Genomic DNA, 19,379 nt, shown 5'->3' on the forward strand with positions numbered 1-19,379 from the left:
CAATGTTTGCAAAGACCACAGCACCACCAGCAGCTCCAATGACAACTTTATTAGTGGATCACCTCCACCTGCAATCCGAAGCGTTCAATGTTTGGGCTAATGTTAGTCCTTGTGCTCCCTGTGTGGGATCTGAGCGGATCCTACATGGGGAGTGCAAGTCTGTGCTCAGTGGCCAAGTGAGCCCCCCTGGAGCATCTGGTTCTCCCTCCCCACCTCCATCCCACCTTGGCCTCTTCAGGGAGCATGGCCCCACACATAAATACGGACAGACAAGATAACAAAAATAGCATTGAGTATTCACAAATGAATTAAAAACTACTCGACCTGTACAGAGCGGAGCGCGGGCGTACGTACGTCGACAGGCCCGCGTGGAGAGCTGTGTGCGCCAGTGGTGGGCTCTGAGGGATGAGGGGGTTTATTCTGGAAGCTATTAAAGGCTGGAGGTTCCCTGCTCCAGCGGCAGCAGCAGGAGCAAGGAAGGGATGAGGGGGAGGGAAGCCAGACACCTCAGTCACTGCATGCACCCGTAACAGCCACGCACGGATCTGCCAGGGATCTGCCTGCGCTATGGGACTGCGAGCAAACGGGACAGCACTGGAGAGGCTCCCACTGTCCCCAAAGAGGCTTCCCAGAGGCCGGCACGGCTCTGAGCCAGTGCCAGCCCTCTCTCTCTCACCTCCTCTGGGCTTGCTTCCCTGCTGGTCCCATGGATCGGCTGCTCCCTGGGCTTTGCCACCCCTGTGAAGGACATCGCTCCCCCTGCCCTTTCCAATCCCTGGCTCTGCATTCCTGGACACCACAGTCCCAGCTCTCTGCAGAGTTCCCTGTGCCAGGGACAAGCACTCTCCCCCTTGCCTGTCTCCCTCCTTTGCCAGCCCAGAGGAGCAGGCTGGGGACAGATGAGCACGGCCCCACAGCCATCTACATTCGGAAGGAGGAGGAGAAGGAAGAGGACAAGAAACCCAACAAGACACAGCCCTGGGCCTGGTACACCATCCCAATCCGGGACTGGATGCAGCTCCCAGCAGCTGATGTCCAGGGAGAAGAGGGTGTGGGGGACTAACTCAGGGCAGAGCTCCTCACCCCTGGCCTCTGCCTCTTCCTCCTGCTCCCCCACCACAGGGATGAGCTCTGCCTGGAAAAGCAAGGACGGGACAGGGATGCAGGGAAGCTCCATCCCTCTGTGCAGCCTGCCTCTTCCCGGTGCCTAAGCATGGAGACGGGGGAATGGAGCCTGACCCTTGCTCTGGCTGGGGAACCTTATATTAGTGACACATCTACACACACGCACGCACTCACACATGCAAAAATAAGTCTGTTTATTTTCTTCCACGTGATCTGGAGGACCCTGCAGGGCTGGGACACCTTCTAGCCTGTGCCCCACAGCTGCCTGGATCTCCCCAGCGCTGGGAGCCGGTGGCTGAAGTGCTGCATTGGCCTCAGCGCCTTTAAAACACAACGGAACAGTAAATAAGACGGGCTACGATAAAAGGAGCTGGGCGGCACGAGGGAGACAACTCCGTGGAGCAGGGTGGTGCTCAGCCGGGACCCAGGAGCTGCTCCCCCGCGCCGGTGCCGGTGCCTGGGAGCGGAGTGTAGTGGATGTGGCGGTGAAGGCGCAGCCGTCCTGGCGACGGGGGGCTCGCGGCGGGTCACTTGCGGCTCAGCAGGGATCCCAGCAGAAGCACTCCGGCCACCGTCGCCCCGGTCAGGAGCCATTTGTTGAAGGTCTCCTGGCCCTTCCTCACCTCGGCAGCAGCATCGTTCCCGTAGAGGTCCACAAAGCGTTCCTGCGGGAAGAGGGAATAGTGAGCGGAGGGGCGGGTGCGGAGCACGGAGGGAAGGGGCAGGAGGGCTGGCGGGCTCCTGCTGGCAGGAAAGCTGTGGTGTGGAGCGGGCAGATGACAGATGCCTTGTGCTTCCTCGCTCTGAATCATGCACAGAGGGCAATGGGGGGAAGCACAGGACCAGTCATGAGAGAAGAGGATGCCAGAAAGGATTTGTGAGGAGAACACCACGCAGGCAGGGCAGGGGATGCATCACGTGCTCTTGGCTCTCTAAAATTAGCATCGAAGTGTGATAGAAATCATTGCAGCAGGAACACACTGGGCTCCATTCCCTGGCTGAGGCCTGGGGAAGCAGCACCAGGGCTGATGCCCACAGTTGTGAGCCCACACCATGTATCCCACTATTGATTTCATCACCACATTGCTGCATCTCAGCACAACGAGCACTCCTACATCCTGGCCCTCACAGGTTACTCCATAACACAAGCTGGATTTCATGAATCCCCGTGGCAAAGGCAGACACTGGGTCGCCAAACTACTGCCTTCCCACGGCTTCAGGAGAGCAGGCCAAGCATGAGGCTTGGCCAGGAATGCAGTCACTCCGGCCCAGCTCGTCCAAGCCGGCCGCCTCCAGCCCTTCATCTCCAGCAGCAGCAAGAGCTGGGAAGATTTAAGAAGAACCACAGCCCCTCTCCCTGGGGCTGGGGATAGGTGGCCATGGCCTGGACTGGGGGAGATGGAGGGCAGAGAGAGACCACCAGAGTTGAACTGCTCCTGAAAACAGGCACGTCTGTGCCCAGGCAGCCCCCCCATGGCATGCTGCCAACCCTCCTGCTGCTCCAGGCACCAGGAACCTTGGCCCACTGTGAGGAGAGCTGCTGGGGTCCATGGGCCGCACACAGAAGGGCAGGAGGGGTCCCTGGGCAGGCTGCAGGAAGCAGGGAAACATATGGCCCAGGATCTCCCAGGTTTATCAGGGCTGAGCAGGAGCCACAGGGCCAGAGGGAGCGGGAGCTGTGAGCTCCAGGCTCAGGGATCGCCAGCAGCCTGGCGTCAGCAGGGGCTTGATGCTGTCGCACCTTGAGTCCATCTTCCCAACAAGGTCCCCTGTTCCCTGATAAGTGAAGGCAGTTCCAGTAACCCGGCTGCTCTGGGAAAGCAGAGATAAGCCCAGCTGACGCTGTGCTCATGTCATGCCTCACCACGGGCTCCACGAAGACTGGAGCAGCATCCCTGCCTGCCCTCCCAGTCTGGCAGCTCTGCCTGCACGCTGCTTCCCACACCTGCCCACAGCCTGCAGCCACAGGACTGCAGGGGTTTGGTGCCCAGGTCATGGTTGGCACCCATGTCACTCATGGAACATGGTGCCAGTTTCCCAGCTCCCACAAAACAGCCCCAGCACGGTCACAGCTTGTGGGGTACCTCCTCACCTTGCCACACACCTTCAGTCAAGCTCACACAGCTTTTCACAGCAAGGTGTGCAGCAGACCTGCACGTTCGCTCCCAGGGAGCCAGGCTGTGTCCCTCCCCATGGCCACAGGCCTCCCCACCACAGGGGATCCGGTCCTTGATGGGCTGCACCTCAGCACCCACCTCTGCCACCAAGGCTCTTCTCCACCTCTCACCAAACACCAGCATCTCCACCTCCCCCGTCTGCCTTCCACACCCTGTGACCATGAGGAGGTACCCACAGACTCAAGGGCAGGGTATTGGGACAACGGGGACTTTGTGACTTTGCTAACTCACCCCAGGGCATGACACTGCTGCCGCCTCACTCAGAGTCCTCTTCAGGGATGTGACAATCATCCCCATGACTCACACCACATACATGGAGCGGCAGAAGGCAGCTCGCTTCCCACCATGCCTGCCAGCTGGCATGGGATCCGTGGAGGTGTTGTACTGTGTCCCAGCCCCACAGGAACAGGCAGCTCACAGGCAGGTGCTGTCCAGGGAGAAAGGTGAAGGCTGCTGCCCACTGCCAGCCCCTCTGCCTGGCCCCTCACCCAGGGAACAGCCAGTGACCTGCTGCAGGAGAGGGATGGGAGGAAAGCTCAAACTCAAGGAGGGGGTGTCTTAAATTCTGGCACAGGAAGTCTCTCTGCTGACAGGTGGTGATGAGCATGGAGCTGACAGGGCAGGGCAAGCAGCAGCAAACTGAGAGCAGGCTGGCAGGGATGGAGGGCACAGAGAACTGGGGTAGAAGGCACAGCCTTGTCCAAAACCACCACCCTTACAACATCTGTGCCAGGGGAGGTTTAAGCTGCACAGTAAGAAAAGGTTCTTCACCCAGAGGGTGGCTGGGCACTGGTACAGGGTCCCCAGGGAAGTGATCCTGGCACCAAGCCTGAACCAGAGTTCAGGGAGCATTTGGACAGTGCTCTCAGGGACAGGGTGGGATTGTTGGGTTGTCCTGTCCAGGGCCAGGAATTGGACTCGACAATCCTTGTGGGTCCCTTCTCTCTGTGCCAGGGCCCTTGCCCCAGGGATGGTTCTCCCCTTGGAGGGCAGGGCCATACAGCCACCTGGCCTCTCCATGGGACAGGCACCAGGAGAGGGCCTCCCGTGGCCAGGCAGGGAGCCAGGGAGGGCTGGCAGCCTGCTCTCCCTGCTGCTTTTTCCATGGCATGTGCCGCTGAGCTTGTGGAAAGGCAGTTCCAAGAAGTGTGTTTTGAAGCCCTTACTTCTAAGAAAAGGAAGTGTTTGCTGGAGGAGAGATAAATGGCGCATGGTGAACGCAGAGCTATCGGGTGCTACAGACGGAGGGGAGCACGGCCAGAGCCCAGCACGGGCAGGGAGGGGGCATGAGCCCTTCTCCTTCCCTTGGGAAGGGAGCAGCAGCTGCTGGATCCACAGCTGGGGGCTGCAGGGCACCCGAGGAGAGCGCCCTGCCCTTCCTTGGGGAAACCGCCCCAGGAGCTGCGATAGCTCAGCCCCTGCACAACTACGATCCCAGATGTGTCCCCTGGGAACCAGATCCCAGATCGGAGGGAGTGGGAAAACAGGCAGGAGTATCCTCCCTGCCTGTTCGCAGAGGGGGTTGAAGGTTAGGGAAAGGCAGCTTGCTCTGTTCCCACACCACCCCGGGCCTTGACTGCTCCACACCTGAAGCCCAGCACTCCCAGGACTGATCCTGACCTCTCTGTCCTGGTGCTTGGGATCTCAGGCTAGCCCAGACACGTCCAGATATTTCTGGCCTCCCCCCAGTCACCTTTATCTGAGAGGAAATATTTGGAATTCCTGAGTCAATCACAAGGACTATGGTAGCAACAGCACGTCAGTGTCCCAGCCGCTCTCTCTCCCTGTGCCAGTGGGCCTCTTCACCCAAGGGGACGGGCTGTTCCACTGCTGAACACCCTGTTCCACTGCTGAACACCCGTCACATCCCCTTCCCACTCCGGGTGACTGACACGTCCCGGAGGAGGACGCTCTGGGGCAGGCCATGAGGAAGCAGAGACGTTATTCCTACGCAAGAGGCCATCCCTTGCCTTGGCCTCTCCTCCCCAGAGCTGGGGAAGGAAGCACCGTTTTCTTGCTGGAGCCTAAACCAGCACTTGCTGGGGGAATTGGGGTGAGGGGGGCTTCCCTCCTTGCTCCATGTGCTTCTTGCACAAGGCAGAGGACCCGGAGAGTCAGGCTCCACCACCCCACAGAGGTGGGGCAGGAAGGTTCTGCAGTGCCAAAGGTTCTCTGGACACTTGCAGTGCCCCAAACTGCAACCCAGCACCACAGGGGTGCAGCAGCCATTTAAACACTGCCCAGTGCCAACGCACAAGAGAGGCAAGAGGAGCAGGTCTGACCTAAAGTGCTCTGTCTCGGGTGGGAGAGCAGATCAACAAAGCATGAGATCTGACTGAGACAGCACTCACATCCTGGCCTGGGAAGTGGAACACCCAAAATGTGAGGCTCTCACCCGTTTCCTTGGTTTCATTCACCAGTGCTGCCTGCACAGGAGGGAGAACAGTTGCTGGATCCCATTCAGAGTGAGCAGAGCAGAGCAGGTTCCTCTTTCAAGAAAAGCCCCAACACTTGGGGAAAGAGGATTCGGTGACATCAAGCCATGAGGGCAGGTGAAGGAAGCAGATGTGGGCAGTGAATCCCCATCTGGCCTCTGGTGAGGCGGGAGAGCAGAGAGGGGAGGGGTCTGAGTTTGGGGGCTCAAAGCCTGCCTTGCACAAGACACTGAAGGGTATGAAGGTAACTGGGAACACAAGTACAAAGCTCTGAAAACCAGCAGGGAAGAGCCAGGCACTACTGGGAGTATTCAGGTGAACTGGTGGCACTTGGTCAGACTTTGACACGGAGGCTCAGCCCCCAGCAGGAGCTCTGGAGCTTCCCCACAGTCCTGATACCCAGTCAGACACCCACAGCAACCACCTCAGCATGCACAGCAACCTTTCCCACTCAAGGATCCTCATGTCCTTTATAAAAAATGAGTTGATCCTCCAAAACCTCCCGTGGGATAAGTCAGCACTGTTCCCAGATGGATCAACAGAGATGCAGGGAGGTTAAATGCCTTCCCCAGAGCTGTATGCAAGCCAGCAGTGTGAGCCACAGCATCTGACTCCCAACCCAGGCATTCTCATCACGAGGCAATGTTTCCCTTGAAAACAAGGCTGTTTCTGTTTTACCTTCGCCGTAAGTACAGCTGTGTTCCTGCTCAGAGGTCTAAGCAACCGCCGGCCAGGAGCGGAGTCATCTGGATGACCAGACATTTGTTAATGAGATGCTGGGAACAGTTTTGTGCTGAGCAGAGAGACAAGGACGGAAAAAGAAAGGCAGCAGCTCAGCACAGACCACAACAAAGCCCTGCATCGACAGCAACCTGCTCCCAGAGCCCCTGTGAGCTGCCAGCTCACCACATGGGACTGGCATATGTGAACCTGGAGGTGAAACACAGGGGGTAAAAGGCAGCTGAGAGTTTTAAGAACAAAAGAAAACATAAGTATTCCCAAAGGATGCCACGAGGATCCTGTAAACACATCTCTGTGGGTCCCTATGTGATATGAGTGGAAGAGACATCCTGGAGGCTCTCCCTCTGCCCTGCTTCCCCTGACACCATATCCCTGTGTGGCCCCCACCACCCCCAGCCTGGAAAGTGTGACTGCATCAGCCACAGCCCTGCCTGCAGTATCAGGACTTGAGGTCAAGGTAAGCCTCAGACACAGGAGCATGCCAAGGGAACCTGCCATCCAAGGCTGAAGTCTCAGACCTTCTCCACAGAAACACTGAATCCTAGAATGGTTGAAAGGGACCTTAAAGAGACCATCTAGTTCCAATCCCCTTCTGTGGGCAGGGAAGATCTATAGTTCATCCCCCTGGCCCCCACCAGCAACCCTGGGCAGGCTTGGAATGGGGTGGGGAAGGGGCTCTGGGGACACAGGGAGAGGAAGGGGCTCTGGGGACAACACACTGCAGGTGCAAATACTCCAGAGACTCAGCTCTAACTGTTATGCAAATGGTGACCTCCAGGGAAGCAGCTGCTGATCTCCATGACAATGGCAGGGAATGCCACCCACCCACTGCCTCTCCTGCCCCGGGAGCCGGTGACATTGGGGCATTGTGGGTGCTGGGGTGCTGTCCCTGCCCAAACCCCAGGGTTCTCCATTCATTGAAACCTGCAGCTCTGAAGGAGGCAGACATAAATTCAAAAGGGTCAATTAAACTAGCACATCCCCTCCTCATTCTCCTCCCACTGAGCTAGAGGGGCTGCAGGGTGGGGGGACCGGCAGGCAGGATGCCCCTGGGGCCAAAGCCCAACAGACCTTCGGGGCTCCAGCCTAGCCCGGGCCAAAGCCAGCTCTTTTCTAACCAGAAACAAACCCTCACTAGCACATTCCAGCCCTAATCCTTGCCGTGGCAGCCTCCTGTCAAACTGGTTTCATCACTGGCTCCAGGGAACCTGCAATAACCCCACACCATTCAGCACAATTTCAGCGTTTTCCAAATACATGAAAGAGGCTACGGTGACAGCTGTAACCCCCGTCCCTGCCCCGGGAGACTGCTGTGCACAGCACGAGATGGAGAGCAGGGAATTGCGCTCTCCGTTCCAGAAATCTGCTGAAACATTCATGTGTATTAAAGCCGGAGACGATGTGAATGACTAATCCACTTGCATCCATCTTTCATCAGTGTTTCTCCCAGAGCTAACCGGGCTGAGGGCTCCCGAAGGTGCCGCAGCCCCGGCCGGCATCGGTCCCACTCGGCAGCGGGACGGCTGGCAGGCAACACGGCTCTGGTACAAAGGCACAGCGAAGAACACATTGGCTGAGCCGGATCCACTCAAGAGATTAGCACCTGCTGGGAATGGGATTGTTTTCCAAAGGGCATTAAGTGGAATAGTCCGAGGAAAGACGGTCTCTCTGATGCTTCTCCCCACCGGACAGATGGTGTCTGAGCCCCGCAGCAGAGCAGCCTTTGTGCGAGGGGCGCGCTCGGGGGGCAGGGAAGGCTCCTGCTTTCATGTCCCGGTTATCTGCCGCCTGCGGGGCCGGGAACACGAGTGCCATGGGCAGCTCATGCCATGGGCAGCACCTCGGCAGGGTCACCCACACCCGGGGAACTGAGCTCAGTTTTCACCTTGTCGTTGCTCTTCCCGGACGTCACAGCTCCTGTGCAATCCTGCCCTTGTGTAACCGTGGGGAAACCTGTGCCGAGGAGATGTGCCATGCTCACGTGTGCCCGGCTGCTGAGCCACGTTCCCTCCTGCCAGGGGATGAGTGGGCGATGCTGACAGCTCTCCCTGGCCCTCACCCTCACTGCAAGCCTCATCCCAAAGGGAATGGCAGCGTTACCAGGGCCCATGGATAATGGGCAGGGACGTAGGGACAGTCCTCAGGGGAGATGGGCCCTGGGGAATGGCTGCCCAGTTCTGCCTCAGCCACTCGTCCTCCAGCATCCTGGAGGAGCGACAGCCAAACTTCACCACTTCCCATGTCAGCCCCAGGACCTCAGGAGGCTGCTGTAATTCTTATGTGCCACTTGAATGAAAAAAGGGGAAAGGGTGGAGGTGCAGGAAGAGGAGGAAGATGTGCTCATTCTGTTTTCACTTCCTGTTACTCCACATGAAATCTCAAATGATTCAGGCCACAAAGTCCCTTTTAGCAAAATCCTTGCTGACTTGAGGGCAGGAAGCACAGTAGGCAGCTGATGCAGCAAACGTGGGAGAGAGTGGTGCAGCATGAGAAGGAGACTTTGTGCTCTGCCCTGGGCTCCTCCATGCATGTTGTTGCATGAAATAATCACTGGCTGGTGCACTGGAAGCTTCTAAATGAGGTCAGTTGCTCTATTAAAAGATATTAGCTCTCCAGCAAGTTTAATACGCTGGTGAGCCATACCAGCACAGGATGGAGGCACTTGCAACACTCCATTATGGCCCATTTACAGGTAGCAACACCTCATTTTCTCCATACGTAAGCCATATGTCACCCAGGCACTACCCAGGGCCATGTACACACCCAGCTCCCAAATCCCAGCCCAAACCCTGAGCCAGCTCACCACGAGTCACACACACAGAGTAATGTCACATACAGCCACCAGCTGTGTCCCTGCACAACTCTCATAGTGTCCCCAGTTTTCCTCAGTCTCAGTGGTGGCACAAACCAGAGAAATGGGCAAATGGGACTGGTATCATTTGGAGAAGTGATGCAGGCAGACAGCTGTCCTGCTCCAACTGAGCGTGACATCAGCTGCATTCAAATCAAACCAGCTCTGTGCCAGCCCAGACCACTTCTCTGAGCTTTCCAAAGAGCCCCTCACCCTCCAGCAGAGAAGAAAACCCTTCCATGCTCCTTCAGGAAGCAGCCAGCTCCAGCAGCTCCCTTTCAAGTCCTACCCCAGGAGCCAGGTCACTGCATGCCTCTGCCCCATGGCTCCTGGTGTGAGCAGCTCCAGCTCCTGCTCCAAGCCCTGCCTGCTGCCAACTTGTCATGTTTTGGAGTGTTTGATTTCAGTCTTAAGAGCACCTGTCTGGCAGCAGTAGAGGCAGGGAGAACCTGCCTGCTCTTTGTTCTTGGCCAGGCGGAGCACAGAGCAGGACACCTGCCTCGGTGTCCCTCTGAGCTCAGGTGCAGGGCTGTGAGCCAGGGACCTCCAGGTCCATCTTAGATCAGGAGTGGGGGCTCAAGAGCCGAGCCCAGCCCCGCTCCCACCAGAGGCTCCTCATCTCCAGGGCTCATCTCCCAGAGCAGGATACTGATGCCAGGAGCTAGCTACTAATTGGATCTACTTAAATCAGCAGCTACGTCTGCAGACACAGCTGAAACACAAGCTTGAGCAGGAAGGAGGATAATGCAATAAATTCAAGCAGCTCTCCCCAAGAGAATTGCACAGACCCCTGAAACTTCCCTCTTTGCAGATACAGCCTATTACCCTTCCCTGGGCACGCTGTGCCACTGCAGGGGCAAGCAGCCGTTGAAAGAGTAACCAGCCCAAAGCCCCCTGAAACACCAAACTCCCCCAGCTCCCTGCTCCCAGCAGCAGAGGGAAGGCAGACCAGTTACAGCACAACGCTCGAACAGTCCCCGTGGCCACGGGAGCCTCTCTGGTTAACACTCCAAATCCCGCTCCTCCCTCCCTCACTACCCCGGAGGCAGGCAGGCAGGCAGCAGCGCTGAGTGCACTGGGTTTCCCATTAAAGAGATCCTGAGAGACAGCACTGGGCTGGTACACGTGAGCACGTGTCCGAGAGAAGACACGGGCGGCTGGAGAGAGATGCTGGAGCTGCAGCGGGCGTTCCCGCCTGCAGGCAGTCCTTCCCAGCACTGCTCAGCCCTCCCGATTCTTTTTTTTTTTTTTTTTTTTTTGCTAACTAAATTAAACATGAGGATAAAATAAGCAAAAATACCTAAAAATAAAAAATAAACCGAGCATTTCTACAGCACAACTAGGTCACAGCTCCCCAGCATGCGAGTCGTGGCAGCCACGGCTCAGCCCCTTGAGCCTCCCGGGTTCAAAACTGACATCTCTCTTAAAAGGCTGCCCCCGAAACCCACACCTGCTCCCCGGTAAGGCCAGCTGGAGCCATCTGCTAACGGCTCTGCCTCCCGGCAGCCCTCGGCACCCTCGCTCCAGAGCACAGGGCTGTTCAGCTGCTGCAGCAAAGAGTAACCCTTCTCCCCACCTGAACACGGCAGGGCCAGCCTGTGCCCTGAGACTGCTGCCCCGCTCCGTGGGCGCACCTCTCCCACACCTCTGGAATGTGTGTTCCCTAACTTTAGCTCTTGGCATCCCAAGGATGATTAGGAGCAGGACTTCAGAGAGATCCTGCACCAAGCACCCCTCCGCACATCCTTCCAGGTGAGGAGCAGGGAGGAGGAAGTTTCCCTGTCCAAGGCCAGGGCAGTAAAGCAAGGAGTGCCCTGGCATCGAGGGACGCCGCTTCCCTTTCATGCTTCCACTCTGTGTGTTAATCTTTAGTGGCTCAGAACAATAGTGTTTAAGGGCAACATCCCACGCGGGAGGGTGGAGGAGGAGAGCAGAGGGTGGAGGAGAGCGTGGCTGCTCTCCTGCCACCACAAGGCAGAGCCACCCGCAGCGAATACCTGTGCTCTGAGTCAGCACGTAGGTCAACATCCCGGCTGCTCTCAGGATCCCCAGGGGGGACAGAGCAGCTGCCCCCAGCCCCCTTCTGCTCCCACAGCAGAAGCCACCATTAATTCCTCGCCTCTCGGTTCAGCAGGTCTGCAACACTTCTTCAACTGATATCCATCCCCTCCCTTCCCCCAGCTCCTCCTGGGAATACTCTGGCTTTACAGCTAGTGGGGAAAGAGCTGCTAGAGAAATACTCCTTGTAATGTCAAGATGGGACTGTGCTCACAGCCGTCAGCTGCTTGGTAAAAACCCAAGGAGAGAGAAGCTTAAGCAAAGGTCTCAGAGCACCACATCACCATTCATCTGCACCCGGTGTGTGCCACGGGTGTGTCACTGCTACCAGGTGGAAACCACCTACACAAACTGTACAGAAGTTCCAGAGAAATCAGGCACAGCACCCCAGACACGTACAGAAAGCTGCAGCTTCCACTGAGGAAAAGAGAGCACGTTGCTCCCATCCACCCCTTCTGCTACACTGGGACACCCCATTGCTGCTGAAATGGGGAGAGACCCCAGGCAACGCTCTGGGGACCCGGCTCCAGCGTCAGGGAGGAGCAGGATGAGCAGGCGGAATGACATTGCCGAGAGCAGCTGTGAACACAGAGCAGCAAGAAACAGTTTGTTAATTATTTCACAGGTCTTTTTTTAAATGACACTCAGCTCTTCGGATTAAAGAACTCAGAGTGCTTTACGAATCCGAGTTGCCAGTGGCTCCCCTGGGAGAGAAGGAAACGTTATCCCTTTCGCTGAAGGACCCCGGGGTTAAGTGGGCTGCTCTGAGCCACAGCCAGCCACGGGCAGGAGCTTGGCTTTCCAGGCGCCTGCTCTAATCACACATCTAAGGAACGTAATCAAACTGCACCGCGCACCGAGAGGCAGCACAGAAAACAGGCAGGGCCCCAGAGAAGGAAAACGAGTAAAGGGGGTGAAGAGCAAAGCTCTGAAATCAGCCTTTGCATCCTCTCGGTCTAGTGGCAGGAATGCTGCTGCGGGCCGGGCAGGAAGCTGCAGTGGAAGTCATTCCAATGGCATTTCCTGGAGAGCACTGCAGAAAAGCCTCCCAGGTCGCAGGCAGGGTGAGGAGCTGCCAGGGCTCTGTCGAGCCCAGTTCTCCAGCAATCAGTGAGGATACAGCTACATGGGCTGCTCACTCCAGGCAGGACAGTCCGAGCCAAGACCCTGCCAGCAGCTCCCAAAGCCAGGGAGGAACACACAGGAATGTGAAGGGATTGGGGGGACCCTGCTGGCAGAAGGACAGTATTTTTTTCACCCCAAGCAGGTGATGACAATGGGGCCATGGTCTCAGCTGCAAGGGATCAAGGCTGTAAAATAATTACAGAGGCCAAAGTGCAAAGCGACAGCCCAGCTGAGCTCCACAGGCCACTGAAGGGGATTCACAGAATGGTTTGGGCTGGAAGGAACCTTAAAGCTCATCTTGTTCCAACCCCTCTGCCATGGGCAGGGACACCTTCCACTAGCCCTGGTTGCTCCAAGCCCTGCCCAACCTGGCTGTGAACATTTGTGGGGATGGGGCAGCCACAGCTTCTCTGGGCAACCTGTGCCAGGGCCTCAGGACCCCCATAGTGAAAAATTCCTTCCTAACATACAATCTGACTCTGCCCTCTGCCAGTGTGAAACCATTGCCCCTTGTCCTGTCACTCCATCCTCTTGTCCAAAATCCCCCTCCAGCTCTCTTGGAACCCCTTTGGGCATTGGAAGGGGCTCTAAGGTCTCCTCGGAGCCTTCTCTTCTCCAAGCTGAACAACCCCAACTCTCACAGTCTGTCTCCACAGAATTAATCTCCAGGACTGCAAAGTGTGGCCTTGGCTATGCTCAGTCACCTCCACAGTCAGCTCTGCTGGGTGGTGGTGTGGCCAGCACGTGAAACCAATCTCAAACAGGATTAGAAGTGCTGGGATCTCAAACAGGATTAGAAGTGCTGGGACATCCCCGAAAACCAACATGTTCAATGCTCAGAAGGGCAGAGCTTTGGAAAATGACACTCCCAGGTAACGTGGTGGTGGCAGGGAAAGCTTGTGCAGGATACCTGGGTGATGGCACAAGGCCAAGAAGTGTTTCCCAAAAGCTGAGAATCAAAGTGTAGCTCTCAACCTGAAACCATTGAGGAGCCTGGAGCCAGAGCACAGGACGAAATCCCAGCTGCACTCTGTCATATGACACAGGCTGAGTCATTTCCTACCATTCAGAAAAAACTAAAAAGATAGAAAATGAGTTTGCTATATTGAAATCTTCAAAGGGTTTTCCCCAAAGAGAACCACAAGCTTCCAGGCCACTGCAGAGCAACACAACACATGTCCCAGCACACAAAGTCCTGTGTGGCCAGGGCCAGCTGAGAGCCCAGGAAGCACCATGCAGTCGCAGGAAGTAGTCCATCCTCCTTCAGCCTAGCCCAGTTTGCTGGGATTCAGATGTGACTGGTGACAAAGATGCTGTTTGCTTTCACAGCCCCCTCATACTGGTTCCCACCATTGGCCCCACAAACAGGAAACCTTTGACTTGCCATCCACAGATGCCCCTCCAGAACACCCTCCTTAAATCCCACTCTGAATGTGGGTTTAGCCTTTAAGGAAGAGCTGTCATGCACTGGAGGGTCACAGCCAGGCAGGAACTACTGCTCACTTTCCTTTCTCAAACAGATTAAGCACGGTCAGTACATCTCTGCCTGCCAGGCTCTTTCCTGCTTGCTCTGCGCTTCCCCCTCCTGCCTTTCCACTCACCAGATTTCTCCCTCCATGACTCCTGATACCCACTGGGATCACCATTTGAACTTCATGGCTAGTGGGATCTGGTCCTGGCCAAAGCAACTGCCCCAGGAAAGCTTCTTCTATGGATCTGATAGCTTGCCAAGGCAGCAGCTCTCTTCTGACTGGTTATTAAACATTCCCCTTGGGTTGCTCTCGTTTGTTTGTTTTCCCAGTGCCAGATTGCAGAGAGGAGGGCAAACCAAGGCAGCGAAAAAACACTCCCATGTTAACGCTGTGGAGTGAGATTTACCATTTCCCCCTTGCCTCAAAAAATGATTTCTCAAGAGAACTGCTACAGCCCAGCATGCAGCAGCCTCCAAAGACACCTGCACCCCGCAGCCACCCTATGCTGCCTTTGTTCCACTGGTGGTGAATGAAACAGAGCTTCCTACACAACCATGCTGTGCGGCACTTGTGACGGAGCCACGCTCCTTCCCTCTTTCAGAGGGGCTTTTCAGGAAGAGCAGTGCTGCAGCTCTCCAAAACACAAACCACCTGGGCCCTGCCAAGCAGGCCTGCCAGAACTTGCATCCGTCTCACCGGGACCTGCCTGCTGCACCTCTCGGGAGCGCTTTGTTTGCATGGGACAGGCTCTAACAGCTCCGATGCACCAAACGGAATTCCCTGTGCAAACAGGGCGGCGGGAGAGGGACGGCTCCAGCACAGCCAGAGCAGGAGGGTGGCACTGCTCTTGCAAGGGAGAGCTGGCAGCGGGCCAGCGGCTTTCTCCCTGCAGCTGGAATCGCGCGAGAGCAAAGGGAAGCGAAGCATCCCCAAGCACACCCCACACATGAGGCACCCGGGAGCTCTTATGGCCTCTGTCCCTTGGCATGGACTGGGATGGATGCCCCTGAGAAGGGACACGGTAAAACCTCAGCGTGGGGGAAAACTATGGCTGAGACCTCAAACAGGCACTGGTGGGGGTTTGCAACAGGCTGGCAGCAGCCGCAGGCCCGGTCCTGTTTTTTAGGTGGCTGGTGAGGTGGATCCCCCCCACTTTGGCCTTCATCACCCTGCCCAGCTCCTCTTCAGCTCTCAGCAGAGCAGCACAGCCAGGGGAGGGAAGTTAGAAGCTTGGTTCAAGGTTAGAACAAGAGAGCAAGGCTGTCCCCTGAGTGGGAAACGGCGATTTTCAAAGCGAGAGCTGGTGGGCGGGTCAGATAGAGAGGAGTCCTGACCCTTCCGCAATCTGTTGAACAAATATTTGCTCCAAACAATTAATTTAGAGACAGACACAAAAAAATTGAAGAGTCTGAATCGTCATGGTTGGGGGTGGGGAACAGAGGGAGGAGGTATTTCATTCCCTGCAAGCAGGGACCAGTGATTTTCCACCAGTGATTTAATCTAAATCCCCCAGAGAGTTCATTTACAAAAAATCAGATTGCATTATCGCCTAGGTCTCCAGGATACAGCCCAATCCGTCACTAACAGCAACAGCCACACTAGCTTGGAAACCTCAATTTGATCACTCAATTCCAAGACTAATCTGTGGCTTTAAAAGCCAAGGCCAGAGGGAGGGGGAAGGACCTCTGAATTTGGCCAGGGTTATCTGCAGGATGAGAGAGCTAATGGGCCAGATACAGCCAGATGAAATGGTCAGCAGATCCTGGGTTATTAATCGAAACCAAGCTCCTCTCCTTGCCTGAGCAGCCCCACCCAGGCAGTGCCCCAGGGCGGCCACATTCTTGGAATTCTTGCACCCTTCACGAACTGGCTCCCTCTCCCTGGGTGCACCGGCTCCCCCTCTTCTCCAGGGTCCCCAGCATTGCTGGCTAGGCACAGGGAATTGGGGAGAGCCTCCAAGGCTCCCATCCCCTTCCCAAAATATGGGGCTCTGCTGATGGACCGTGAGCTGAAGGGGGCCAAGAGGTCTCAGCTCCCAGCAAGGAGGCGATTCCCCACCATTTAGATGCCGATGCCTGACAGCATGAACTCTTTCCAGTGGGAACTGGTAAAGGTTACACCAGCAGGGAACCACTGGGATGCAGAAGCCAAATGCAAACTCAGACATCTGTAGGTCATATACCTCCCGCCGGCAGTCCCAGGCTGCACTGCACAGCCGGACCCGGCATTTCAAGAATGCTTCCTGAAGAAATGCTTATTCATGTTAATACCTCACTACTGAGAGCTCCCGGGGTTTGCTGCTGGGGCAGCTGGGAGCACTGCTCCCTGCCAAGGGAGAAGCAGCTGCAGGTTTAGCAGCTCCTCAGCACAGGGGTTGCCCCCACCTCAGCTCTGGCTCCCACCACACCAGCTCAGACAGTCCCAGAAGCCCACCCACCCGCTGGGATCTGCTGTGGGATTCACTGCACCATGAGCAAGGCACAGTGCTGTCTCCAGAATGAAGAAGTAGCTGTTACCTCGGGAAACCACCAGCCAGTCCACCACAGCACTGCCTTGGAGAGGAGGAAGCTCCACTCCCTGCTGTTAATGACACCAGGAATATCCACCAGAGCAAGGGCTCTGCTTGAAGAACAAGCTCGGACAACATTAGATTTCCAAAGGAAAACAGGTCTTTTACATAACATCCAGGGAAATGAAGAAGAAACAGGGAGAAGGACACGTCTGAGCACAAACTGCTTGTGTCATTGTGGTGGACTGACCCTCTTGGGACAGAGTGTTAAGAACAGAGAGGGAAAGGCCACACACGCCCCTTTATCTCCCTGCAAGGGCCAGGACAAGCACCAGCACAAACATTGCTCCGGTTTGACCGGCCCCACTGCCAGCCTGAAACGAGGGAGGCCACGGGCAGCCACCCCCCCCAGCGCTGCAGAGAGGAGCTCTTACCCATCCGCCATTCTCCTGGATCCAGGGATCTAGGTGGTCGGTCAAGTACGTGGTCATCCACGACACAATGCGCTTCACCAGTACCCGCATCTCCTTGTCAACGCTCTCCACGCACAGGGCCCCCCCGAAGGAGAAGAAAGCCACGATGCGGCCCCAGTTCACCCCGTCGCGGAACAGTTCGTTCACCACCTGCTCGAAGCTCTGGTAGGCCGTGCCGGGGGTGATGTGGAGCTGGGAGGTGAGGTCGCTGAACGCCCGCCGGTACCTCAGCTCGAACTCGTCCCCCGCCTCCCTCAGCGCCTGCCTCACGTCGGCCGCCCGCCGGATCTCGTGCACTTCCAGGCTGCTCCGGTGCACGGTGGCCCCGTTCACTACGTGGCCGGCGGCGGGCGCGTGCCAGGAGGGGCTCCCGTTGAGGACGCCGTCCATCTCGTCCTCCCCCGCCGCCGCAAAGTCAGTCCTGTTCTCATCATCCTCCTCCTCCAGCTGGCTCCAGCTGTACCCCTTCTGCGAGAGCTTGTAGGAAACAAAGTCAATCACCAACTCCCGGTTACTGCTGGACATTTTCACACCTGGGGCACCCTCAATGAGTCCATGGTCCGGGGCACAAGCAGATCAGCGCTTAGCAGGTCCCGGCTATGCTCCTCTTCCTCGAGACCGATGGCAACATCTGACCTTCGCACAGAGGAGGAGAGAGGCACCGAAACGGTTAATGCCACAGCTCTTAGATGCGCCCGCGCCATTACCACCGACAGCTTATCCTTAGACCGAGCTCACCCCCGCAGCTCTACGCCGAGGCTCCGGGGGCCACCGCATCGAAGAACCCACCGTCAGACCCCCCTCCCGGGACACCATCCCCAGGTCCCGGGCCACCCCCCCCGGCTAGCTCCGAGCAGCCCCCAGATCTCACCGGGTGCGGGCAGCGCCTTGGCAGGCCAGCAGCGGGCCGGGCCGGGGCGAAGGCGGTTCTCGTTGTGCTGGAGCTGCGGGCCGGCCCGGCCGCGCTCCGCCAGTCCCGGAGCGCCGCGGCGGCGGCACCGCCCCTGCCCGCCCCCGCCCCGCCCCGCCCGTTAAAGGGCCCGGTGCCCCCGCCCCCTCCGCCGGCCCAACGTTGCCCAACGGCGGCGGCAGCGGGCGGGCAGCGCAGCCCAAGGGTCACGGCTTTGATGGTAACCGCAGCCCTCACCGCCCCTCGGTCTTGGCGGGCGGAGGGGATAAACCGCTGAAAACCGGCGGGCGAGCGCTCGCCAGCGGGGCTCGCAAGGCACGGCCCGCCTGGGGGCTGCCGCCGCCCGACCGTGTGCCCTTACGGGAGCGATCCCAGTCACCGCCAGCAGCGCGCGGCCACCGGGACGGTGACACGCCGGGCAGCGGCGGGCGGGGGCGCCGCAGTGGGGAGCCGGACCCCCAGGCCACCGAACGGGCCCCACCACTGCCGGGCCACCCCTCAAAGCCCCCGGGCCGCCCCCCCCCCGGGCCCCGGGCCGGCCCCGGGCGCCCCCCCCCGGCCGCCGTACCCGGGGGGCGGGGCCCGCGCACGAGGCCCGACACGGCGCACGGCCCGCCAGCCAATCATCGCTGGCGAGAGCCCCCGCAGGGGCGGGGCCCCGGTAGCGCGCCCTCCCCGTTGGCTGAGCCGCCCGTCACTCACGGCCTGCCCTACCCCGCCCCTTACCTCAGCGGCCGGCGGAGGGTCCCCGTCCTTCCCAGCCCTGCCCCGCGGGCCCGGCTGGCAGCGACGCCGCGGGGGTCGCCAGGAGCCCCGCCGGGCCTCGGCCCAGTTCAGCAATCTCGGGGCTCCTTCCGCATCGCCCGCCGAGCGGCCGGGGGGGTGCGGCAGTGTGGGAGGGGGCGGGAGAGGGTGCGGTGCGCATGCGCACGGTGCCGCGAGGCTGGGCGGGGAGCGTCGGTTGGACGGCGCGGGGGCGCGGGGCGCACGCGCGGGGCCGGCGGGCACAGTGCGCAGGCGCGGAGGTGTCGGGTGCAGGGCGGGGGTGCAGCGTCCCCTGCCGGGCGCGCAGGGCGCAGCTCCAGGCCCGGTGCCCCTGGAGCTCTGCGGGCTCGGAACCGCCTGCGGGCACGGCCCCCGGCTCCTCACTGCAGTCCGGGCTTAGCCTGGGTGTCCTGTGTCTCCACAGTGCTCCAGGAGCCCGCGGCGGGGCTGTAAGAGGAGGCTGATGCGAGCAGTGCAAGCGGCTGTGGCATCCAGGGCCGGCCCTGCCCTTAGCAGCCGGCTGCCCATCCTTCTCCAAGTGCCATGGGGAGCTTTACGTATGATTCGGGTCGATAACGCCGCTGTGCATAGAGGCACTTTACCCCGGCAGCATCGGGAATCTGGGTCACCAGGCGGTGGAAGCCGCATTCCCCGTGCCCAGGGGTCAGAGGGGTTGATTTGGTGAGGAACAACGGGTGAAAGCCGGGCAGCGAACACTAGCACAGCCGTCGTACCAAG

The 19,379-nt window shown here is 58.4% G+C and overlaps 1 protein-coding gene across 5 annotated transcripts; it reads right to left on the reverse strand.

Moving 5' to 3' along the window:
- Positions 1-34: 34 nt before the first annotated feature.
- BCL2L1 (BCL2 like 1) lies at positions 35-18,841 on the reverse strand. Of its 5 annotated transcripts, none has more exons than XM_027646330.1 (3): positions 18,603-18,841; positions 16,928-17,602; positions 35-1,790 (listed from the first exon to the last, which is right to left on the reverse strand). In XM_027646330.1, exons 2-3 carry the CDS (start codon positions 17,489-17,491, stop codon positions 1,653-1,655), a joined length of 702 nt encoding a protein of 233 aa, XP_027502131.1. In that variant the 5' UTR covers positions 17,492-17,602; positions 18,603-18,841; the 3' UTR covers positions 35-1,652. The 5 variants fall into 5 exon arrangements, with proteins under 5 accessions (XP_027502131.1, XP_027502134.1, XP_027502133.1 ...); XM_027646333.1 differs by having other exon boundaries at positions 16,928-17,597; positions 18,603-18,763; XM_027646332.1 differs by lacking the exon at positions 18,603-18,841 and adding an exon at positions 18,445-18,472.
- Between the last annotated feature and the right edge of the window lie 538 nt (positions 18,842-19,379).

This window comes from Corapipo altera, unplaced genomic scaffold (genome assembly GCF_003945725.1).
Source record: "Corapipo altera isolate COAL_440 unplaced genomic scaffold, ASM394572v1 64, whole genome shotgun sequence".
Lineage (NCBI taxonomy): Eukaryota > Metazoa > Chordata > Aves > Passeriformes > Pipridae > Corapipo > Corapipo altera.

Bases quoted from the DNA above. Each gene is read 5' to 3' on its own strand.
- BCL2L1 (XM_027646330.1), bottom strand. From the start codon at position 17,491: ATGTCCAGCAGTAACCGGGAGTTGGTGATTGACTTTGTTTCCTACAAG. The intron at 1,791-16,927 runs GTAAGAGCTCCT...CTCTTCCCGCAG, and splicing joins TCCAGGAGAATGGCGGATGG to GAACGCTTTGTGGACCTCTA.